Source organism: Eubalaena glacialis, chromosome 20 (genome assembly GCF_028564815.1).
Source record: "Eubalaena glacialis isolate mEubGla1 chromosome 20, mEubGla1.1.hap2.+ XY, whole genome shotgun sequence".
Taxonomy (NCBI): Eukaryota; Metazoa; Chordata; class Mammalia; order Artiodactyla; family Balaenidae; genus Eubalaena; species Eubalaena glacialis.
Genome location: NC_083735.1, coordinates 13,448,472 through 13,472,816, shown reverse-complemented (window position 1 = coordinate 13,472,816; position 24,345 = coordinate 13,448,472). Strand labels below are relative to the sequence as shown.

The window sequence follows — 24,345 nt, the reverse complement described above, 5'->3', positions numbered from 1 at the left end:
ATACCGCGGGACGACTGTCTAAGGCCTAAGAGTGGTATTTAACCTGCCAGAGTGAGGGCAGGTGGCGATCAGCAGAAATACTGATCAGGCAAAATGAGTGGACGTCTAGCGACCCAGGTGTGGAAAACGGGGATTCCCTGACGTAAACCTCAGTCGTTCAGGAGGACTGAGTTGTTCCTGTGTGCTCTCAGACCAGAGAAGCAGCTGGTCGCTGAGGAAGCAAAGCAGAACTGGTCAGAAGTGTCAGCTGCACTGTTCCGCAGCCAAGCTGGGTCCTTCTGGTCAGCAGACTTTGGCTTCCTATGCCATGTGATTTTGGAAGTTTCCAAGAAGGTCCCTCTGCCCCCTAACGCTCTCTTCTCTAAGCGCTCTAATGCTTCTGGTCACTTTATCACACTGTTTGAAGTTCACCTGGAGTGAGGTTATTCTAGGCTCACAGCATTTTCATCTACAGTGGTTTTCTTAGGACTTTGCACTGAACACACGTGCAGTCAAGTGGGTCACCTGACTGGGTGCCTCTTCAATTTTATTCCATAAAGCCAACTTCCCAAGCCGTACAAAAGGACTTACATTTTGCAACTTTTTCAATTTAGAATATTCTGGTAAAAGTGTTTTAAGTTTTTAAAAGCAAATAGATGCTGAGGGTTAATCCACAGTTAACTGTCACTCATTTCTCTGTAGGACTATGTGCCTCTATTGTTTACTTTCTCATATTTAGCTGAAATCAACCACACTGAGAGGCTGGTCCATGGCAGGGAGGGAGGTTATAAGAGTACAGAGGTGATTTGAGGTAATTTATGGAAAAACTGGCTTACATAGGGAGAGTGGCAAAGCCAGAGGGTGTCATGAAGACAGTGGACAACTCACGAGGAGCGATCTCAATTCCTCCAGGAGGGGTGGACGGTCACCAGGGAAGTTGCTCCAGCCGTAAGTGCTGTCAGAGGAGGTTCAGTCTGGAAGTATCTGAACTGTCAATACAGTATCTTGGCATTAGCACATCTAGCAAGACGATGCAAGTTTTCCCAATGAGTGATTAAAACACAGTGATGGGGAAACTTGGGGTATCAGTCAAGATGCTCTTGGTTGTAAGTCATAGACCGCTTGAGTAAATGGCTTAAATAATAAAGATTCATTATCTCACATAACTAGAAGTTTAGAGGTAAGAAGTTCCAGGGTGGTTCATCCAGCAACTCGATATCAAGGCCCTGAGTCAGTTCTTCTGCAGTTCTTTTGGCTTTCCCTTCAGAGCACAAGATAACTGCTGTAGCTCCAAGCATCACATCCTTCAGTTCATCCCAAAGCAGGAAAGCAGGGATGTGGCTTCTTTTTGTACATCTCATACTTTTATTAGGGAGCAAAATATATATCCCAGAATCAGAGGCAGATAGAAGTTTTGTGGGACTCTCATGATTATAATAAAATTGGGGGGAGGAGGTCTCTCTTTAAGAAAATAGTACTTAATTATGAATATAAAATTAGATACAGGGACTTGGAAGAAACCCATGCAAGTGAGACGTCCTGATGCTTAAGCTTCTGTAACTGCACCATAAATCCGCCTCAGCCCAGAACCCACCAGCAAGCTTCCCTCTAGGTCTCATCACTCAACTCACCAGTGTGGCTAGAAGACTCCTGCCTTGAGTCTGCTTTGGTCCTAAGATAGGGTACTGTGCTGAAATGCAGGCCAGGGGACCACAATCGCAAGACCAGTGTGATACAGCAGCTGGGAATCAGGCAGACAAGGTGGCTGAAACTTAGATCAGCAGAGAAAAGGAGGGGAGAGGAGAGCGAGGACAAACAGCACCGTCGCTAACGTTCTGACTGGTGGTGGCCGCTTAGCCCAGTGATGAATCTGACGATGCCGCCTCCTGCCCCGGCTTCACTTCCCTCATACCTCCCCCGCCTCCCAGCATCCACCTGCTGAGGTCCAAGTACCTGCTCCCCTGCAGAAAACTGGCATATTCCACTGTCTGTTGAGAGTGACGCGATATGGTAATTGCACACTATATATTATATATTATATCATATCATATCACATATATCATATATATCATATCATATCATATTATATTACTTTTGTATGTATCACACAAATACACACACACACACATTTGTTTGTGTAAATCAGAACTAAGAGTCAACCAGTTAGCAAGGGCTACCTGGTATTTCATCCTATGGCTTAAGAAGCAGAGAGAAGCCATAAGAACGGGAAGGAAGAATGCCTAACTACCGACAATGACTTGAAGAGCTTTTTAAAAATATATAATTATTTCAAAAAGGAGATTTGAGGTAATTTTAAAATACTTGATGCAGAAATTTTTTTAAAGAAAGAAATCAGAAGGAAGATAATAGGTTGAGAAAAAATAAAATTAGTTCTGAAGGACTAGTGTTAACCCCCTAAATGGAGAGACTGTCGATGTCACCTCACATAGCTCTAATTAGTAATAATGGGTATTATAAGACTAATCTTCCCTTATCATGCCTGGCTCATTACATACTATAGAATGACTCCTCCCCCAGAGATTCAATGGAGTGAACATAAAGTTTTTCTGCCTTTTGCACATATAAAAAATCTGGCAAGAAAAATTTCTTCTTAAAATGTTGGTTGGCAATATCGGCAACAATAATAATAGCCATCTGGGATTAAGTATCTCCTAGTTACTATTTCTGTTTCTCTCCATGACTCTGCATTGTAGATATTGTTAGTCCTGAAAATCACTTACCATAACATAGAATGGAACACAAGGTGGTTCTGAGCTTCCTAGCCGCCAACTCAAAGAAGAAAGTGCAATCAGTTATATCAATGTAACTTACGGTGTCTGTAACATAAAAACATAAATGTTTCTTTAGAAAATCATGCCGGTCCCTGGTCCTGAGAGAAATTTAGGTATTTTTTAGTCCATCTTTTGTGGTACCTTAGTTTTCTAGACTGAATACCTTAATCATTTTACTCCTGTCTTCAAATTTATGGATTTTTATTTTTAAGATTCATATATGAAAATTATAATTTCTGAGCCTACTTAGATTTAATATTGGGGTTTTATCTCTTTATCTTCTGAAAAATCCTAAAAACGAGTGCCCATTCTTTCCCTGCTGTCTTAGACATTTTTCTTTTACATCTCTCTGTTGTTTATTATACCTACTTGACTATAGAGAATTGAAAACGCCGTTCTAGCTCCCTGTTCCTGCACTGTGCCAGGACTATTAATCTCCCACATCCTTATTTGCAAACTCTCTCCCCACACCGTAAAAGAACATTGTGTTTGCTCTGTAACCTGAATACCAGTGCACAGCCCGGGTGAGGACGGTCTGGATTGCACTTTGCATCTGCAGCAGGGCGAATTCTCAGCCCTGAAAGCAACTTCTCTGGGTCCAGGCTTGGATAGCAGAGGAGTCTTTTTTTTTTCTGGCTTTGACATGATTAGGAAAACAGCTGAGTCAGGACAAATCGATGCTGGTTGGGGCCAATAAAATAGAATCCCACCTCCCCTTCCTTTTTCCCTACAACCACCATCCCGTAAACATACAAGATTTGGCTTCCTTGGCAAAAATGCCATTCCCATATAAATACCAACTTTTTGCCACCAGTTTAAGTTTTGTGGACTCTAAGGCAGCTGCTCTAACAGGAAGACGCAACTGAGTTCTTTTTTTTTTTTCTTAATGGTCACTTGGAGAGATGTCACTGAAAAAGATAGAGAGGGAAACCTATTGACTTTGTCACCTGGAATTGCACAAGTATCCGGCGTGACGGCTGGCATCATCCCTGCCCAGTGGCTCCCCCAGTTTGCTTCTCCCTGTGCTCCTTAATATACAGACTAGATTTCCAACTACGGCCAGTCCCTTCTCTGGCCTCCGCCCCTGCAGGGGCAGAAACCTGAAGGTGTTCATCTTCCCAGAGGACTAACCATGAAGAGGCAAAAGACACAGGCCACCTGCCTAGGTTAAGCCCCAGCCTGTCACACCTGCCAAGCTCCTTTCTTCAAGGATAGAAACAGGGCTCCCTAAATGGAGGCCCCACCCCTCTGTCTCCCTGAGACCTGGTCACCATCCTCTGTAAACCCTCTCTTTGCTTGTCCTTGCCAGGGGACGAGGGTCACGCTGTTCACGGAAGCATCTGAGCCGAGCACAAGGGGGCCTCACTCTCCCAGCCCATGTGGTTTTCTCACAGCCCTTTTCACTCACCCATGCTCTGCACCCAACCCTCCACCAGGGGGCACTTGGAAAGGGGCTGGGGCAGACTGAGGTGGTCACAATGTCTAGGGTGGTCCACGGGCCCTCAGGAGGCCGGTCCAGTGATGCTAAATGTCCTTGGCATATAGGATAGATAGGAACAACAGAGCAAAATGCAAAGTGGAGAAATTCTGTGGGTAGTTTCCGCCAAACTCAAGTACATTCTTCCAAAATCCACATACCTAAAAAAAGTCACTCATCTGCTAAATTCAACAGACATCTGCCGAGTGCCTGCTCCATGTAACCTACCAAAGTTCTAACTCCAGTGAGAGTAAGGAGCCCCTGGGAGCTCCTGCCCTCATGGAGCTTACAGCCCAGGGAAGGAGCCAAATACTAAATAAGCACGCATGCCATACAAAGGAATAAGCGTGCAGTTACAAAGTGCACTGTGTTACAATGGAGAAAGGGTGTCATGAAAGAGACGGTCTGGGAGGAGAGGAAGCCTGACTCAGATGAGGGGCAGAAGGTCTCTGACAAAGTGACCTCCAGGCTGGAACTTGAAGGATTAGTGGCCGTCGATGGGGCAGGGAGAAGGGGTTGCTTTCCTGGCCGACGGAGCGGGATGCTGGAGGAATCTGAGGCAGGAAAGGGCCCTGAGCATGAGAGGAACTGAAGGGATGGACCCAGCGGCACGTGTGGGGAGTGAGGAGAGGGACAGCGACACGTCTGAGGCTGCCCAGGGCGATGGGGCCTGAGCAGGCCCAGCCACGGGCAAGACTTCAAATCCCACCTAAGTGCAAGGGAACACCATCGGGAATTTCAGCAAGGCGGGGGCGTGCTCCATAATCCTCGGGATACTGTAACGCACAGCTCACAAGAAGAACAGAGTTTGAGCATCTGAGGCTGTGAGCAGTCCCCCCCAGTTCTTATATTTCTTATGTCTACCCACTAAATACAGAGACCATCAGTGTTGTTTTTTTTTTTAATTTTACACTTTATTTATTTATTTATTTATTTTTATTTATGGCTGTGTTGGGTCTTCGTTTCTGTGCGCGGGCTTTCTCTAGTTGCGGCGAGCGGGGACCACTCTTCATCGCGGTGCGCGGGCCTCTCACTATCGCGGCCTCTCTTGTTGCGAAGCACAGACTCCAGACGCGCAGGCTCAGTAGTTGTGGCTCACGGGCCTAGTTGCTCCGCGGCATGTGGGATCTTCCCAGACCAGGGCTCGAACCCGTGTCCCCTGCATTGGCAGGCAGACTCTCAACCACTGCGCCACCAGGGAAGCCCTATCAGTGTTTTTTCATACACCTTTCCTTAGTGACAGTGAGCACTGTAAAATTAATCTTTCTTTATCACGGATCATTAGAACCTTTAGAATGAGCTCCCCACTACCGCCCCCCAAAAGTTTCAATGACACATGCATCCAGTTGTTGTGCATTTTTCAGATAATAAATATATCTAGAAAATTGTCTTTTAAGAATGTTGGTCAACAACAACAGCAGCAACAGTAATAATAGCTACCTTGAATTAAGTGTCCCCTGCTTACTGTTTCTGCATTGTGGATGTTATCCCAACTTTACTGAGTTAAGTGAGGCTCAGAGTTTTAAATGTCTTGACTAAGGTCACAGAGCTAGGAGTGACAACGAATTACAACCCAGATGTAACCGTTAAGCACGAAGTCCATCCAGTTCTCCAAAGAGCCTTCAAATCTTCCACTAAAATGTTCAAGGTATTTATGATTTCGTGGACTAGAATTATGGACTCACCCTTCTGATTCCTAGTGGGGTCTGGAGATAAGTCTCAGCTCCTTCACAAAAGTTCTAACGTTGGCATTCATTTTTTTCTTGCTTTTGTCACAATGCAAAAAACTCTTCCTAACCAGCCCTCTCCTTTCCTCTCACCAACATGGGAGATTTGCACATACTTGAACCAGAATTTTCATATTTGTGAAAATGATTTTTCTAATGCAAGACTCAAGCGTTGGATGTCAAGTGGTTGGATCCCAACATACTTCATGCTCTCCTGACCTGCTGTCCACACCTGTACTCAGTGGGTTCTGGTACCATCAATAGCCCAATAAACCATCAGTAGGATCCAGAGTGCCTTCTCCTCCTGACTCCCGCCTGTTTTTTAAGCCCAACTCAAATACCATCTCTTCCATGAAATACCCAACTCTTCCCTAATTTCCTCCATCTTGGAATCTCACAAAACCCTGAATTACTCCCCAGGTGCTGCATTTGTTTGTCTGCTTTTGAACTCTTCCTTCCTGGGGTGGAAGCTCCCTGAGGGCAGGTCTGTGGCATCTTGACCTTTGTTTTCCTCTGTGGAACCTAGTACACGGGAGAAACTTGGTACATGTTTGTGATATATGAATTAAGAGATGAATTCATAAATATTGAGACAGTTGGTTCTTGATTACTTGTTGATAGGTTGTTTATTTTGTAGGTTAGTAAATCAGTGACCAAGTAGACAGAGAGGAAAGCTGAGTCAGGCCTTTAACTTTGGCTAATTATTAGTAGCCCTAGAAGAGATTTCAACAGAAAAAAAGGTGTTGAAACCACTAACGGCAACTGTCCTAACTTCAGTTAGCCCACAGCTGGGGCCCAAGGGCGGGCGGATACATCAGCTCTCCCCAGTCCCTACTCAGCTCCAGGGGGCTAATTCCTGCGGCCTCTCCTGAGCAGTGCCCACTTCATGCCACTGTGCTCAAAAAGGCAGCCAGATGCAGCCAGAAGCTGGTGAAAGATTGTGAGACAGGGTGCTTCATTGTTGATCTTCTGGACTCTCGTCTGAGTGGAGGGAAATGCGGCAAATTCAGGCCCAAGCTTCCAAGGGAGGCCCGAATTTGTCTCCAGAGGAAAGATTTACTTTGAAAATTGGCAAAGGATATGAAATGCCGGGCTCAATTCTAAGGCCCGGGGTTGAATGGCAGTTAGGCCTGAACCCAAAATATTTGGGGAAATCAAGACAAGCTGGAGAATGTGGCTTCTGAGTTTTAGTGGCAGCTGGAGTGGTTTTGTCCAGGCCCAAGTAATGGAGCTTCAGGAAGCTGATGTTGGGGGCTGGAAGCTGCTTGCTTTCCGGGGGTGACTAGGGTCATTGGTACGCATGTCGGAGAGCACACGGGCGCCCTCCTCACTGTTGGCACGCTTCAGTAAACGTGGTCCAGGGGGAGAAAAGAATAAAAGAAAGCCCATCCGCTCGGTGCTCTCCTCCAACGCTTCCCTCCACTCCAAGGAATTCTGCCGCCCTTGGTCCCTGCTGATTTTGCTGTCTGGCATTTTCCATTTCCAGGATTAGGCTGCGTGTGGCAGCGGGCTTGCCAGAGTCAGACCAGGGTGAGGCCTGAGCAATTAAATTCTGTTCTAGAAAGAGGCAGCCTTCTCAGACGGAGAAAGAGAAACCGTTGGGGGAAAAGTCTTTGCAGTGGTGCATGGCAAACACACATCTGAAGGTTCATGACCACCATTCCTGGGGGGCTCCAAGGAGTCATCCCCACAGGAAGCCTCTCGGGAGGAGGGTTTAAAATGATGATGCCACAAAACCAGAGACACAGTGCTTTGTAATAGACGCCTAGCTCGACCTTAACCCTAGCAGCAAAAGCCCAGAGCCAGCCAGACTGCGCTCCCTTCCACAAGAGTTCTAATCGAAGCCACTTCTGATACATCACTGGATGCCTTTTCCAGCCTGAGATGGTGTGAGTTTATTGCAACGTGGAGGGTGTGGGAAGTCGCTATTATAACCCTGTCCTAGGGGAATAACGTAGATTTCATTTGTATCAGGCCCCTCACACACCTTAGACAGGTGTTCACATTTTATTTATTGATTTTAATCGGACCAGATTTCAACTTTGTTCCCCAGTGCCCTAGAGATGGGGTGAGAGGCCTCATCAAGAGAGGAGGAGGGGACCCTCGGGCCCCTGACCCTACTCCTCGACAGGAATTACACTTTTAGTGGCTGACCCGAGGGGTGATGGTCAAAATGTTTAACCAACAGTGAACCTGGCGCCAGCGAGTGAGCCTGGGTGGCAGGTGGGAAAAGCCGGTCGGCCGCCCAGGTTCCTCTTTGGAAAGCAGCCTGTGTGAGCGATTCTGTGCTGGACTCTGAGCTTGCCGCGGGGAGGCCCTGTGCTCTCTCTGGGAGGGAGGCCCTGCGCTGCTGTGTGGGACCCCACGAAGGGGCCTGAGGCACAGCCTCTGACCTCAGCGTGGTAACCCAGCATAACGCGAAGCGTTCTCAGGAAACGATGGCTACTCACTGAACACAGAACAGGACAGAGCCAGGGGAATGACTCCCAGCGGTTTCCAGGCCAGAGGATGCATGCCGGTCACCTGGGGGACGATGATTAAATAGACAGAGTCCCTGCCTTACAGACCTGCTGAATCCAAATACCCAAGGTGGGAGCCGGGATACGCTCAGGGCACTGTGTGCACAGCCAGCTTGGGATCCAGCAGTGTAGATGGTGAGTTTCAAGGGGGAAGACGGGAGAGGAGGTCACCCAGCTGGAGCAGGGGGACCCAGACAAGACCCCGAACGGCGCCTCTGGCCTGGGAGGGAACCCACGAAGAACGGATTACCACCTCCTTGGCCGCCCCAAGAGAAGTCATTTTGGGGTGCAAGGCAAGACCGGGAGTCCAGATGTTTTCCTGGAGTTGGAAAACATTTCCTGCCCCCTCAGGAGTATTCTTCTCTGTGGGTTAGTAACCATTTTCTGATCTACGCCCAGGGGAAATCGGAAGGAGCCGTCGAGAAATATATGTGCTAATATATTCCCCAAATGCAACAGTACAAAGCGAGTAAATGACCAGACAGTTTATGGAAGCAAGTGCCTCTGCCACGTGCAGACAGACAGTAATGACTACAGACTGTTCAGGCCACCCTCTGCTTCTTCCCAGCCTTCCATCCCCGCTTCCACCCCGATCCTCGTTCCCAGTGCCACCCCCTTTAATGACTGTGCTACCGAGACATCGCAGCTCAGCAGCAGAAAGGAATCCAAACATGGTAAGTCAAAGAGATAGGTCCAGGCAATTGTTGAACAAACTTCGTTAACTGGTTTGCTGATTTGGGGGTAAACAGTGAGTGCTACTTTTTTTTTTTTAATGCCAAGGATGAATGAGACAAAGATCTAGTCTAGAAACTACAACTCTTATCTCATAAGTAATCTCCTGGCTTCCCCAGTTCAGCAAGCTTCTGGTAGTGGAGTGAGGCACTAAAATACAACACAGGCACCAAATAAAAGAACCCACGTCTATAAACATAATAACAACCATTCCTCATGGTGTTCCTCCTGTGAACTCTTTCTGCGTCCTTCCTGTTGGAAATGACAAACTAGTTTAGGGGCTCATGAAGGGGGGCGTCCCGGCACTGCTGTCCACCCAGGTACAGAGGAGGGGTCCCGGAAGGTACTGGAAGGTGCTGAACAAATGGACTTGGTGAGGATTTTATTTGAATTGACAAGAGAGTGTTCATTACAGAGCGACCAACTTGCCCTGGTTCGCCTAGGCCTGTCTTGGCTTTAAAACAGGAAGTTTTGCATCCCTGGACCCCCTCAGTCCCCGACAAACCGGGACAGTCGGTCACCCTGTCGGACTGGCACAACCTCGGGTAGAAACCGCCTCACTCCTTCCGACAGCCTCACGGTGCTTTCTTCTCACGCTCTCCCCACGTGCGGTCACTACACAAGGTCCCCCGGCCTCGCAGGGCCTCCTCTGTGTCAGCCCTTCCGCCGCTCAGAGCTCCCTGGGGGCCGCTACTGGGGAGCCGCAGGGCTGCCCGCGCTCTGCGCTAGAGCCTTCTGGTGGCCTCCTTCCTCATAGTGGCTCCTCTCTCTCTCTGACACACACACACACAGACACAGACTCACGCTCACACAGACTCACGCTCACTCACTCACACTGACTCACGCTCACACACACGCTCACACACACACGCTCACACACACACTCACGCTCACACACTCACGCTCACACACACACAGACCCCTCTAAGCTCGCTCTCCTGGAGGGTTCGGGCACCTCCCCGGGATGTCACTAGGTGGCGCTGTGTGGCAGCCCCTGGGCCTGGTAGGGTCAGGAGGGGTGAGGCTCAGCCAGTAGCTTGAGGACCCCCAGCCTGGGGACTGTGCTCTGGAGCGGGGAGGTCTGGGGCGCTTCACCTGCAGGGCTGCCCCTGTGTGGTATGTGTCACGGCTGCACAGGCCTGCGCTGGGATGCTAATGTGGGGATACAGAACCCAGCGAAACGGTGAAAGCCACCAGGAGAGGACAAGGAAGGAGATCATCCCTGCACCTTCTTGAGGTTAATTACATAATGTAATTAGATTGTGTCATGTAATCCGTTCAATCACTTAGCTTCTCACATAACCAGCCAGTTTACTATTACTTTTTAAAATCAGTAAGAATAGTTTCACTGGAGCAACCTGTCGTGTTAATAAGAACTAGTGGATTGACCTATGATCAGACAGATCCCCAGTGACCTTCAGGGCTGAGATTTGTTGTTGCTGTGTGTGTGTAACTGTGGAATTAAGCTGGAATTTTAAAATCAGGGCCATCAGTCCTCATCTCTCTTCCACCTGCCCCTTGGTCACGGGACACATATGTCCCATGGGGTTCATGGTTAGTGACAGCACTAGTGATATGTTCTACCTAGTTCTTCAGGAATCACTAAAGACTGGGGGAGGGGGGAACAGCATGTGAGATTAGCAAACGAAGCTAAATTGGGATGTGTTGTGATCATCACCACAGACGAAGAACAAAAAACAGTATAAGTCAGAAATGCAGTAAGTTAATAAATATATTCCCATTGAAAAATACAAGCTACAGCTGGAGAAGGCGGGATAGGGGATGATGGCAATTCAGGAAACAGAGAGTCAATGAAACAGTGTGATTTGGAAAGCAGTAATGCCAGGGAGTGATTTATGGGGTGAGACTGGATGGGTGTGCAATGCGATATGACAGCTAAATAAGCAAAGGAGGGTTTGACCCTGCTGCACAGGACCCGAGCGCCTCGCCCCGCAGCCAGTGGCATCTGGTGACCATCCCCAGCCATTTATCGAGCACCTACTGTGTTCCGGGCTTAGCGCACAGCCAGCTTATCCTCCAGAATCTCTGTGAGGCAGGTATTATCATATCCAGCAAGGAAGCTGAAGCTTGGAGAAGTTACGCAGCTTGCCCAGGATCACAGAGCTGGAAAGTGGCAAACTGGAATTTAACCCACATCCTGTTCCAAAATCTCATCTCCATACTCTGTAACTGGCCACCACTCAGTGAGTGAAGAGGCAAGGGACAGGGACAGCCCACTGTCCAGTGCTGGCAGGAGCCCTGCAGCGACCTCTGGCTATGGGGTCCCGGAAGGCGCATGAGGACCAGGAGACTGTCGACCTGGGTTCCAATCCCAGCCCTGCCTCTCAACAGCTGTGTGACTTTAAGAGTGTCACTTAACCTCTCTGTGCCAAGGTAGGAAAAATAATACCATCCACAGTGGGAGGTGGTGGTGATTAAGTGGATGTTGGGGGAGGCTCTTGGTGAACCGTACAGCACAGAAAATACACGTGTTGTTACGAGTCTTGTGAGCCAACCTGTGAATCCCTGGTCCTTGAGCTCTCCTGCTTCCGCTCAGTCATCACGACCAGTCAGTTCTACCTCCTGCATTTGGAAAGCTTGTAATATTAAACCCTGTGCTGAGCAAGAAGATGATTGGAACATCGGAAATGGAGGCTCAGTCCGCCAAGAAGGGCTCAGGTTGTGTCCAACTGGCTGCAGCCTCCTTAGGATTTGCAAAACCTTCTTTAAGCTTGTTGTCTCTCAAGTAAGCAGCTGCAGTCTAAGAAAACTTAGTTTTGCAGGAAAGAAGGGTGACAGGGCAGTGACAGTTCTGGAAGCCATCCTGAGTGAAGAATGGGCGAAGAAAGTGAAGATACACAAGGCCCGGAGCAGAGGAACACGGGTGCTATCTTCAAATGTTGACTAAATGGAGAGGAGGGGACTAATATGCTCTGAGTCACCCCCCGGGGTGGAGCTGGAAGAAAGCAGGACGGGTGGTTCCTGCGGTGGGCGCCCTGGGATTGTGGTGAGCCGGCTGCCTCAGGGCTTCCGTGCTGTACTAAGGAAACAAAGTGATTCGATTAGACGCTGTGTTTTCCAGCAACAATTCTCCCATAGCAATTGGGTGTCCTACCATTCGATTCAATTCTGACATCACCCCAAGTTAGAGCAGACACACACTTTAAGGGGTTCCGTCCCACAAGACTGCCTGCACATCTGAATTCTGGCCACAAGTCCTGGGTCCTCAGGCTGCCCACTCTTGTGTCCGACTTGGCTGCAAATTTGAGGGTTCTCACAACCCCCCTTCAGGTTCGATAATTCACTGGGATGAATCACAGCACTCAGAAAGGTGCCATACTTACGATTACAATCTTATTGCAAAGGATGCTACTCAGGGACAAGCAAGTGGAAGAGATGCACAGGGCAAAGTTTGCGGGTGAGTGGTGCAGAGAACCCAGGCCCTCTTTGGGTGCGTCACCCTCCCGTCACAACCGTGTGTTCATTAATCCAGAAGCTCCCTGGACTATGCTGTTCCCGGGGTTTTATATGGGGTTTCACTGCGATGGCATGGCCACGTGACTGAACTCAATCTTAGAGGTCAGAGGATGTGGCTGAAAGTTCTAACCCTCTCATCCTGTGGTTGGTTCCTCAGGTGAGCAGTCCCTATCCTGAAGCTCTGTAGCTCCCTACCCCAGCGAGTCACCTCATTAGCATAAACTCAGGTATCAGAGCAAGGGGCTCACTTCGAATAACAAAACACTCCTATCACTCAGGAAATTCCAAGGGTTTAGGCATTCTGGGCCAGGGAACCCGGGACAAAGGCCAACTATATTTTTTATTATACCACAGGTAGACTTTCACGTCCCTTCTGTCTCTGACATGCTATATTTAGTGACTCTAAAACTGCTTACAAGGTACAGTCCAGCCCGATATAAGAAGATACCTTCAGAACTAGAGCTCTTTGGCAATTTAATGGGCCGTCTCCAAAGGTCTGAGCTACCTGGAGTAGGAAGTGATCCAGCTGAGGTCGGATGACCCTGACTGAGACCGCTGAGCAGGAAATCCGCTGGGTGGTAGTTTGGACCGGATGCTCACTCATCCGGATGTCTGGACACAGGGCGATGTAAATGCCTTGCTTGATTTCAGAATCGAGAGACGCTTCCATTCTGGATGAACAGCACTGGCAAGAGGGAAGGCTGGCAGCGCGGATGGCATGGATACGACAACGAGCTCAGGGACATGAGGGGCATCTTCCTGGCCTTCGGACCCGGTAGGAAGACATGACCAAATTCTCTTAGTCATCCCTTCCTAAGGAAGCGTCAGCCAGCAGGGGCTGACGGCACTAGTAAAGCTGGAGTGGTTTCTTTATGGACCCTCTTTATGAGCAAAGCTGAGCAAACCCAGCCGGTCTCCATGAAGTGTCTTTGGCTGGCTGGCTTTCAAATGCTTCTTGGTTTTGGCAAACGTGGCCAAATACTTTTCCTTGTAAGTTTTAAATCTCGAGCGCAGTGAAAAAAGTGTTCCACATGTTTATGATTCATTTTTTACTTAATTCATCAAAATGTTCTCTCACAGCCATCTGATGTCCAGGAAAGCTTATCAGGCACCAGGTTGCTGACAGCTGCGCGTCCTGAAGTTGACGCGATCGCTTCACAGGGTCTGACTCTTCCACAGTTCCTCCCTGGCTAGAGCACCCACCCCTGTGCAGGTCATTTGGTTTAGGGCCCACCAGAAGCTAGGATGTGCTCAAGGGCAGGCTAGGAAATTATTCTGTAACTGACTTTGAGAATGAGCCAGAATGACTCGGGATGTCTTGGATGAAAGCAAATTTACTGTGCCTTCCTTGACCTACATTCCCAGGGCAGGAAGAGAGGGGAGATGGAGAGAGCCTCTTTGGTTATTTGCTTTAATAAACACAGCACTGTAAATTCACATTTTAGAAAAGTTTATCAAACGCTCTAAAGATCATACTACTACCTGGATACCCCCTTTAAAAAAAATAGAGTAAAAAGCCGTCAACAGCCATCAGCAATCAGTGGACTGGCTCATGAGCTACTAATCTTCCTTCCTGCTGTCCACACTCCTTATTAAACATAATAAGCTTACCCCAATATCCATATTCCAAGTTCCTTTTTCTGGATGTTGATCAAAATGTTTCAGCCCATGAAAGTCCATGCTTTCCTTTCAAATTATAGGTTAGAGATCACGCCTGGAAGCCCTGCCCTTCTCCTTGATGTAACAGGACAGAGAAATGTGTCAGCCCCCTTCATTCCATCTGCCTCAGGTCACTCTACCTACCACAAAATAGCTGCTGAGAACTACAAGGTGTCAGCTTCTGCACCCTCCTTGGGCGCCTCTGGGAGCCTGAGCTTAGGGAACATGTCAGTCCAAATCATTGCCCACATGTCATCCAGGTTCCCATGTCCTTAAGTAAGCATCAGCACCAGTAGCAGCAAACATTTATAGAGCGCAACTGGGGTCATGACATTGGCCTAAGAGAGAGTTCAGAGGATGCCCCAGCATGACGCCATCAACCGATAACAGTTAACAGGCCCTCCCTGTTAGCCAAGCCCCGGGCTAGAGCTGCGCAGCTCAAAGGCCAAGTGAACTCAGGATGGAGCCTTGAGGATGTTGTTGAGGTGACAGCTGCTCGATCAGGTTAGAGACATTCCAGGGCCACGGCCTTTATATGGGGGAACATTAGCCAGCAGGGCGCTCATTCAAAGACATTGCCTCCTCCTTCCCCAGAAGAGAGGGATCAGATCATGAATGCAAAACAGTTGTCAGTTGGAGTGTTTCTGAGTAAGAGTCTCGGGCAGATTTTAAAGCAGAAGCACATCTAGCGTCAAACCGAAAATTTTAAACAAACCGAAAATTTTAATTTATTGTACCCAAAGCTGCAATAGCTTAAATTCAGTGGGGAGATTTTGTCCATTAGCAAAGGCCTCCATCATCCGTTCCTTTAAAACTAAAAGCCTAAGCCTTTTATAGACAGAAAGACGACCCCTGATGAAAATGGACTGGGCTAATTGCAAAAATGTTTCCAGGCAGATAGAGCCTCGAGAGCCTCCCGCAAACCATCACGTTTCTGGCTCTAATTCTCATGAAAGATTGAACAGCTTTACACACTGACGGTTTACTCAGAAGAAAATTTAAGAGCGAGGCCTTTAATAGCTATCTAGCTGCACTTTGAGATAAAGGTACATCCCTCCTGATTAATTGTAGGTACTTCTCGCTCATGGAGGACGCTGAGCATCGCTGCGGCTGCCCAGATACAGCTTTAGAAGTCAGGAAGTCTGGTCCAGCTAAGAGAAAGGGAAATAATTCTGGAAGATAGCCTCTCTCTGGTTCATCCCAGTTTCTAATTTGAACAACCTAATCTTGCCGTGGAGAACTCCACATTCGAGATAAGACAGCAGGAGTGTGATTCAGTGAGTTGCCAGCGAGCTAGCAAGCCTCACTTGGAAAGCAGCCCAAGGTGGTCAGGCACAGCGGGAGCCTCCAGAACCTTCTCTCTTTAGGAGAAACAGTTTAAATATCCAAAGAATGTAAATCCATGGAAATAACTTGGATTCCCATTCCAGGTTCAGACACCATCTTGAGCTAGCAGGGCTTGGCTGGCCTCCCCCAATTGGATCAGGTATTGTTTTGCTGTTCAGGAATTTTCTAGAAGCTCTCATTCCAGTTTGGATCATCTCTGCATTGGGCCCAAAATCCCAGCCCTGTAGACCAGGAAGCCGTGAACCAGCTGGAGTGGGAAAGAAACCCCAACTTTCCTTCCTGCTTACATGTACCGGATTTGATTTTGTACTTTCAACATAAAAAGATGATCTTTTCTAACATTTTTTTTTGTCAGTAGAGCTTGATCTCAAATTTTCCTGCCAAATGTTAAAGAAGGAGATGTTTGAAAGGCTGGGGACGGCTGTGTTGGATATGCTATTGTCTGCCACCCTCCCATGTGACAGGACATGGCCACCAGGCGATGTGGCAGGATGATCTCACATCCAGGTCCACGGCAAGTCAGAGGGAGAGGAGTCGCTCCCACGTCCCCGGGGCAACCTTGCCACTGATTTCTCAGCTGCAGCTGATTCTTCTCTGGGGAAGCGTTACCACCACCCTCTCTAATTGTAGTGTTGTCCTTGATATTGGAAGGGTTGGCATTCCAGGGCATCCTCTACATTCTCCTTTCCAGGGAGTTCTGGATTTTTTAAAGTAAGTGTTTACCCTGAGGTGATGCTGACTCTTACCCTCCCTGCCCTAAAAGTAAAGTGAACCCTTCAAATAATCTATAGGGTGAATATTCTCAATCCATACTTTCCCTTGCTGGGCGTTTATTCTATTACTAATAACAGTTCCCATTTATTGAGCACATACAGTGTGGCTGGAACTAGGATTTAGGCGCCATCTCCATGCCTGTCCCCTGAGGTTACCCAGCTAGTAAGTGGCTACAGGCTGGTTGTAGAGCCTGTGAACCTCTTTATACTGAATTCAACTTTAATTCTTCAAAATAAGCAAAACCCGCCACTTGGGAAGTTGCCCTGGGTCTAACATACGCTGTGGCAGAGTTTTCAGTGTATAGCTTCCTTCTGTATTTATAATTTCAGGGTTAATACAAGAGTAGAATTTGGTGTGGACACTTCTGGGCTATGTTGCTGTTGGTGTTTGTTTGCTTTTTAAATCAAGTATATGTGATCATTTTAGCAGAGCAATTATAAAGATTATTTTCTAAGATAGAAAATTTGGCTTTACAGCCCCCAAACTACCTGTTTTAAAAAAATTTTTTTTAGAGGGACAAAAGTCACATGCATGGGCCTTTATTGATGGATAAAACTCCTTCCTGAATTCAGCTTCTTAAGTTTTGGGTACTTTGTTGGAAGCTCTGGTTGGGAACCTAAAAGTGAAGCTGCTTATGAATATTACTAAAGTCTCATACTCACTCTTTAAACAAACACTTTTCATTCAGCATCTTTTCTGCCTCCTGTGGAGAAAGAGAGGGTCCACTTTGGACTGAAGCCCCTCCTTCAGCACCCTTACTTGCTATGCTGTGAATAGCCAGCCGGGCCCTCGGGGGCCTGTGTCGCCGTGGAGTCTGGCACTGCCTTGGGTAGAGGCACAGCGCTCTCCCTCACGAGCTCCCTTGAGCCTTCACTCAGGTCTCTAACTCCGCTACAGTTTCTCTATTTTCCCCACAGCTAAGTTACTCTATCTGCCAGTGAAAGGCTCCCAAGGAATGTTCAACTGATCTTCCAAACATATTTAGGAGACCGTTGCTTTTGCTTGTGAATTAGGCACACTGAGGAAACGATATAATTTCAGGTTCCATCCAGTCCTGGGACCTCCATGTGGCAGGAAAATGGGAAACATTCTTGAACTGGGGAGCACCTAGGCTAACCAGTCCCTGCCAGATAGGTGTCCTGGAAGAAGAGTATGCAGCTGGATTGGGTTTGGGGAGCCCGGCAGGACAGTCAGCCTTCTGTGACCACAGTGGCTCCGCAGTGCTTGCAGAAATGAGCAGCTTCAGACAGCCCTTGGGTCCCCAAGGAAAGCTCTGTTGTCACAAGGGAAGCACAGTTATGCACAGAGAGAGTTTGTTGTCTGATCTGTCTTTCAAAGAAACATCTCCACGAGCCATAGAAAGCAACCTCCTATCATAACTTAGAACCTTCCAGATCTCCTTCCAGGTTCACAATCCCTTGTCCAGGCCCCACGGACGAGGCGGATTTTCCAGTCCCAAGATGCCTGGATGCTGAATGTAATTCCTCCGCATTGTGACTCCATCCCTGTCTCTGCCCTGCCCAGGAGTGACCATGACAACTCCTTTGCTTGCCTTTCCCTTTCAGATTTCAAATCCAACTTCAGAGCCGCTCCCATCAGATCCGTGGATGTCTACAACGTCATGTGCAACGTGGCAGGTGTCGCCCCCCTGCCTAACAACGGGTCCTGGTCCCGGGTGACGTGCATGCTGAAGGACCCGGCCAGCTCGGCCCTGGCACCGCGGCCGGGCGCCTGCACATTGGCCTTGGTCCTGCTGGCGCTGCTGTCCTGAACTCCTAGCGCAGTGTGTGCCGTGCCCCACGGGGGAGGCCTTGCCGTTTCCTATTTCACTAATAGCTTCGTCAATTCAATCGAGGCCATACAATTGTAAATATATTAGTCTTGGATGGTTCTATACATAAAAGTCCCTATTTCTTAAAAAAGCAAAAACAAAAACAAAAATACTTTGCTTTTTCCGGAGGTAAGGAAACTCCTAGCTTTTCATTTGTTCAACTATAGGTTATTTTCTCCTTTCTTTCCATGTACTCAGATGAACTAAGCAGGGCCTACCCCTGTAGTGACCAGACCTTGGGCGGGTATTCCGTGGACTCCCGGCCCCTCTCTGTCCTGCTCTGCACAAAGCAGGCCCTTGTCTGTGCCCTGTCTAAACCCGGGAGCCACCCTCAGTGTCTACGGCCACCATCCCGTACTGCTCCTTCCGTCTGGGACAAAGGAGGCCCATGTGAAGCAGTAGCTGCTATTTCTAACTCAGCTCATGGGGTTTCTTCACCTTATACAAAGTCCCAGAAAGGACATAGCTTAGCTTGGCCCACCCAGCAATCAAAATCAATGGGAACTGCAGGATTCATGGAACAAAGTGAAAGATATGCGTTCCCTCCCAAAGTCTGAGTGCACGAAAGTTTCTCCCTGCCTTAAGGAGCAGAAAAGTTTACAATAGATACGGGCTTCTGTGAGCCTCCTCGTAGCATATCATGCTGTGAACATGCACACGGCAGGCGTCGGATTGCCTGCCTGCCTGTCTGCCTGTGGGAAGGCTCACTCAGAGGCTGCCTCTCTTTGGATCCCCATACAGAGTGTAGACACTAGCGACCCCTGACATCATCACGGGCGGGGAGAGGGGTGTCTGGCTGATGATGGTGTGGACATACTTAAAGAAATCTCACTTCATTGCTTGAAATGGTGATGCAATTAAGCGTAAGTTTGACGCACCAGGGTCCTGGAGCACTGCTTGTTCAACCACCACAGCAAAGTGGACCCCTGAGTGACCCAGAATTCCAAGGAAAATGGTGGGGCACGGGGAATGGAGGCAACATGATGGAGTCAAATCCCAGTCACTAACCACTTAGCCCCTGGATTAGGAAACAGTTTGGTCAAAGTGCCACCTCAGAGACCTTAAGAAACCCCAAAGAAGAGGCACCGAGCCTGAGACGAAATGTTTTTAGTTTAGTCTTCTAAGTTTGCTGTAGGAGCTCTTGTTGCAAAACAAGGGATAACTGCATTTCTATATGATCAGAGTCATATACATATATCATCGCATTAAAAATGAGTTTGCACTAAATGAGGCACATCTGCAAATGAGGCTTTTTGTCAGGAAAAGGCAAAAGATCAGGTCTCGTCAGGACGATGAAGCCCTTATGTGCTGTTTACCTTGAAAAATGAAAATCTATGCTCACCCTGATTCATGAAGGTTGGGAACCGTTCCTGGGCCTTGAATCATGAGAGCAAAGGATCACTGCTTAAAAATATCAAATTTATCTTCACAAAAGATTTCTAGGGATTTATGTAATGGGTTTTTAAAGTGCCAGCAGACCATCGAATCAATTGGAAAGGCAAATCAGCCTTTGTTCTCCGGCTGAAAGCCAATTAGTGCTTTCAGAACATTGGCACCGGTTGTTGAAATAGGCATCTATTGTTCAAAGTTTTCTTTCTCCTTAAAGGACTGGGTTCTAATGAATCCAGTGCAGCCCACTGTGCTCCCTTGTGAAGGAAGGAGACCTAAAAGAAACCCAGTGATTCAATTAAAAGTGGATCATCCAAGTCCGGAGGGGTACAAACAGATACACGGTCTTGGATTTGTCCTTCCTGCTCTGTTCTACCAATTTTTCCCCTCCCTCATCCTTAACATCTTCAAGTTACATAATAAAATTTCAGATATTTGTCTGACAAAGTGTAGTTACTCAATAAGTAGTCTTGAAAAGATAAATGAGAATAAGATACTTTTGGAATCATGACTATTGGTAAATAATAAAGAAAATTCAGACACTGAATGGAGGAAAAAACTTTTTACCTAAAGCAATGCATATATTTTAGTGGCTTAATTATTTGGCTAGAATTTTTTCTTTTGATTTTTGTTTTAAAGTTATGTCATTTTCCCAAGGAAAATTCTACTTTCTCTAAACGCATTTTGTTCCATCGGAATAATATCTGCTAGGACTATACACACACCTTTTCTCCTGGATTATTTTACTACTTCACCGCTAATTCCAGGAGGAAGGTAATTGGGCTGACCTGCAAATACCTAAGATAGATGAAAGGAATGATCTTTAAATTAAAGATAAGATGAATGGCTACTTTCCCTGCCCATAGGCCTAATCGCCAGAACCCAATTCAGTTAACTTCTGAAGACTTAAATAAGAGCAGGCCCAGGAAATTCTTTCTAGCCTTCAAGAGCCCAGACTTGGGCTCAAGTCCCAACTCTCTTTACTTTTAAAGGGCTCTTGGAAATCCACAGCAGGTCTGAATTCAGCCACAGACAGCAGTTTGCAAACTTCCTGGGACTGCAGGCTTCATGTGGTCTTCCAGAGATGCAGGTTCAGAGGATCTGGCATGGACAACACTTTTAAGTCACGTGACTCTAAGGTCTGGGTTTGCTCTCAGGAGAGATGGGTTCTGATTTGACCTTGGTAGACCTGAGTCTCCTGACAGCAACTTCATAATCTGCCAGTTTTTTCAGGAGCCATCAGGCTGGCATTGGCTACTGATCCCAGCTGGGTCAGATTCCCGCCCTTCTTAAACCAAAGCGGGTCTGTAAGCCCCAGTGATGGAGAGGCTTCTCCACACCCAAGTCCCTGTAAGTCTAAGATCCCCAACGGTGCTATCAGACAAACTCACTGTTCAAGACACACAGGTCTTTTATGAATTTTCTGTGAAAGTGTTTTACATTTCTGTAAATATCGAGAGATTTCCAAATGTGATAGTGTGTTTAATCTTTGTAAGCAATCTGTGATAGACCAAAGTCAGCTCTTGTAAACTACTTACTAGGAGGAAGAGAGATGGTAGCCTTGACAGCCTGGTTATAAAACATGGGAAACTTGGTCTCAGGTCTCTGCTATGGCAGTTATACTTGTGTGTTGCTTTGAAATCATAAAATAGCACCTAGTGCGGTACCTTAAATGTTTCATAAATGTCCCATAAATATGTGTTGAATGAGAAAAAGAATGAATATCACTGAGCAGACTTGCTTACACAGCAGATATTCTCTCTCTTTGTCTGTAGTTCCTCAAATTAAACAAACCTTTCCTTTTTGGGTTGTTATTTTTTCTTATCACCCAGCTGACAATATAATTATACTTCATTTCATGGACTAAGCATATTCCATCTCAAGCTTATAAACTTGACAGATGGATGGAAGGAAGGAAGGAAGGAGATTAGATTTTAAATATACTAAGCATATTTACTTTTTAAAAATAAAACAGTTTTATCGAGATTCAATTCACATGCAATCCTTCCCTTTAAAGTATCAGTTTAACAGCATCAGTATAGTCACAGAGTTGTGCAACCATCACCACAATTAACTTTAGAACATTTTTATCACCCCAAAAAGAAACTCCATATCCACGAGCATGTTAGCCCTCACTCCCCCTTTCCCCCCACCCGGCTCCCAGGCAACCTCTAAGCTGCACTCTATCTCTACAGATTTGCCTATTTGGAATATTTCATGAAAATGCAATAACCACGATCCCTGTGGCATCCTGAGTTCAGTCTATAGCCAATGTTACCACTCAAATGTACTCAGTACCTCCCAGAGCATCCTTATGGCTTCACCCTGGAAACCAGTAACAGCCCACATGCCCCTTCTCACCAGCATCCCAGCCAGAAGCTCTATGTATCATTGTGTGTTGGCTTCCTGACAGGCTTCCTTGAGATGCCTAGGGCTGGCTCCAGCTCGTTCTCCTCTCTTCCATTTGAGGGTCTCTCTCAAATGCAAGTCAGACCAGGTCACGTCCCTGCCCAAACCCCGACATTGACTCCCCACGTCTTAATCTCACACCTGTAGCTTCATCGGGGCTGGCACCATGTCCGCCCTTCTCTCTACCTGATCTCATGTCACTCTCCCTTTCACTCTGTAAGCTCTTCTTGCCTTAGGGCACTTCCCTCACATCACTTTCTCCTCCTTGATTAGTACCCCCATCCTCATCTAGTAAGTGTCCCCTTGCCTTAGAACTCCGGCTAAATGTTTCCTTACACTCCTCTTGACCAGGTTAGGTCCCCCGGCTGTACACTCTCTACACCAGCTGCATGCAACCCCACCCATCAAAATACTAGTAGCTGGAAGAGGCAAGTAAGGATCCTCCCCTAGAGCCTTTAGAGGGAGCACGGCACTGCTGACACCTTGATTTCAGACTTCTCGCTGCCAGAACCGTGAGAGAATACATTTCTGTTGTTTTAAGCCACCCAGTTTCTGGTAATTTGTTACAGGAAACTAATACCCCCTTCAAATTGCTTTCAGAGTAGTCAATCTAGTTCATCAAAGATTTCTTGAGCTCCTCCTTCACACCAGGTACTGGGCTATGTTTTGGGGATGCATAGAGGAAAAAAGACCATTACTGTCCTCACAGAACTCACAATAGAGTCATTTCCTTTCTTCCATTTTTTTCCATTATGGTTTATTACAAGATATTGAATATAGTTCCCTATGTCATTTCTTCCATTTTTGAACACAGTTGAATTCTCATTTCTGTAGAACAAAATGTTCCAGTTGCTATGGGCAATGCATGGAGAGAATTTCAGAGAAAACAGGAGTAACACCTGTTACTGAAAGAAGGCATCAGCTCTAGAGTAGAGGAGCTGGTGTCAGGAACCTCACCCACTGCCTCCTCTGGGATCTTGCTCTTGGCCATTTGATGTCCCCACGCCTGTCGGCTCTTTGCCTGGCCTGCAGGATTATCTGGCAGCAAAAGCAAGGCTGATCACATTACTGACCTGGTTAAAAAACCACCCTTGTCTCTCTTTCCTATGGAATTAAATTCCAAATTCTGCTTCCCATCCTTTTCTACAGTTTGACTTCCCCCTACATCTCTCAATGCTTCATCTCAAATTTCTCAGCTTAGCCCCTGAATGTGCCATTGTCAACTCTCTTACGTTGGCCCCATGTCTGGGATGGACCTTCCCACTCTCCATCTAGCAAACTTTCATTTATCCTTCAGAGCCTAGATTCTCTGTAAGGCTTTTGTGCTTTCACATTCTTTTCTTGTTTCGTTTATTGCAAAGCAAGTCACATTGCCTTGTAATAATTTGTTGTCAAGTGTTCTCCAACGAGGCTGTAAGCTAAGCAGAATGCCAGGATTGAATCTTCTTTTTTGGAGTCTCCAAACCAGATCTGCAGCACCAACAAAATCTGCCACAAAATAGTTGATAATTGCCTAATGAAATGAATGAATTATGGAAGGAAGGAAGGAGGGGAAAAGGTTAGGACACTCTGGTCAGGTCACCTAAATTTGGACAGAGCTTTTCACAGTAGCAATGGGTTGGAAAAGCCAGAGTTAGGAAACATTTTGTAGAAAGTAGGAGGATTTGACAAATGACTAATGTGTGACACGGAATCCAGAGGGCAGGGGTTTCTTTTTCAGCATTTCAATAGGCCCCCTCTTTAGCCATGAACACGAGGAAGTGCAGCAGATGGGAAGAAAGGAACAAAAGATAAATGAGCCCTGTCTTCACCATGCTTAATTCGACTTTTCAACAAGATGCTAACACAAGCCTGTACTGTCATCTCCCTACGGCTTGGAAGAGACAGCAGAAGGGGGTTCAGAGCCTTGGACGCTCAAGACGTAGCATGTGGAGAAGGAGGAAGAGTCGCAGTCACCGGCTCCCTCCCTCCTATGCCTTCTGAGTCTGATCTGCCTTTGCTACTGAGAAGTGAGGAGTGGATGACAGGAGGAAGTGGAGAAAAGCCTTCAGAGGGAGGAAAGCGGTGTTTACAAAATCCCCTTCCTGGAATAACTGTGTTTCCACCCCTGCCCTTCTGCTGCTTAGGAAAGTCTGGCTTCAGTGTGGTGTCAGTAGGACAGGCAGGAGCTGAATTTCCACCATATTCCGGAACCAGGTGGTGTTCAGAAGGACCCCTCCACTCCCACAGTGAC

The 24,345-nt window shown here is 47.1% G+C and overlaps 1 protein-coding gene across 1 annotated transcript in view; it reads left to right on the top strand.

Moving 5' to 3' along the window:
- Positions 1-18,294, top strand: part of ENPP6 (ectonucleotide pyrophosphatase/phosphodiesterase 6) — a 93,796-nt gene extending 75,502 nt beyond the window's left edge. Inside the window, exons 7-8 of the mRNA XM_061177402.1 lie at positions 13,355-13,478; positions 18,049-18,294. Coding sequence (XP_061033385.1) covers positions 13,355-13,478; positions 18,049-18,254 — 330 coding nt within the window. The 3' untranslated portion in view covers positions 18,255-18,294. The remainder of the gene's footprint in view (positions 1-13,354; positions 13,479-18,048) is intronic.
- Positions 18,295-24,345: the final 6,051 nt, after the last annotated feature.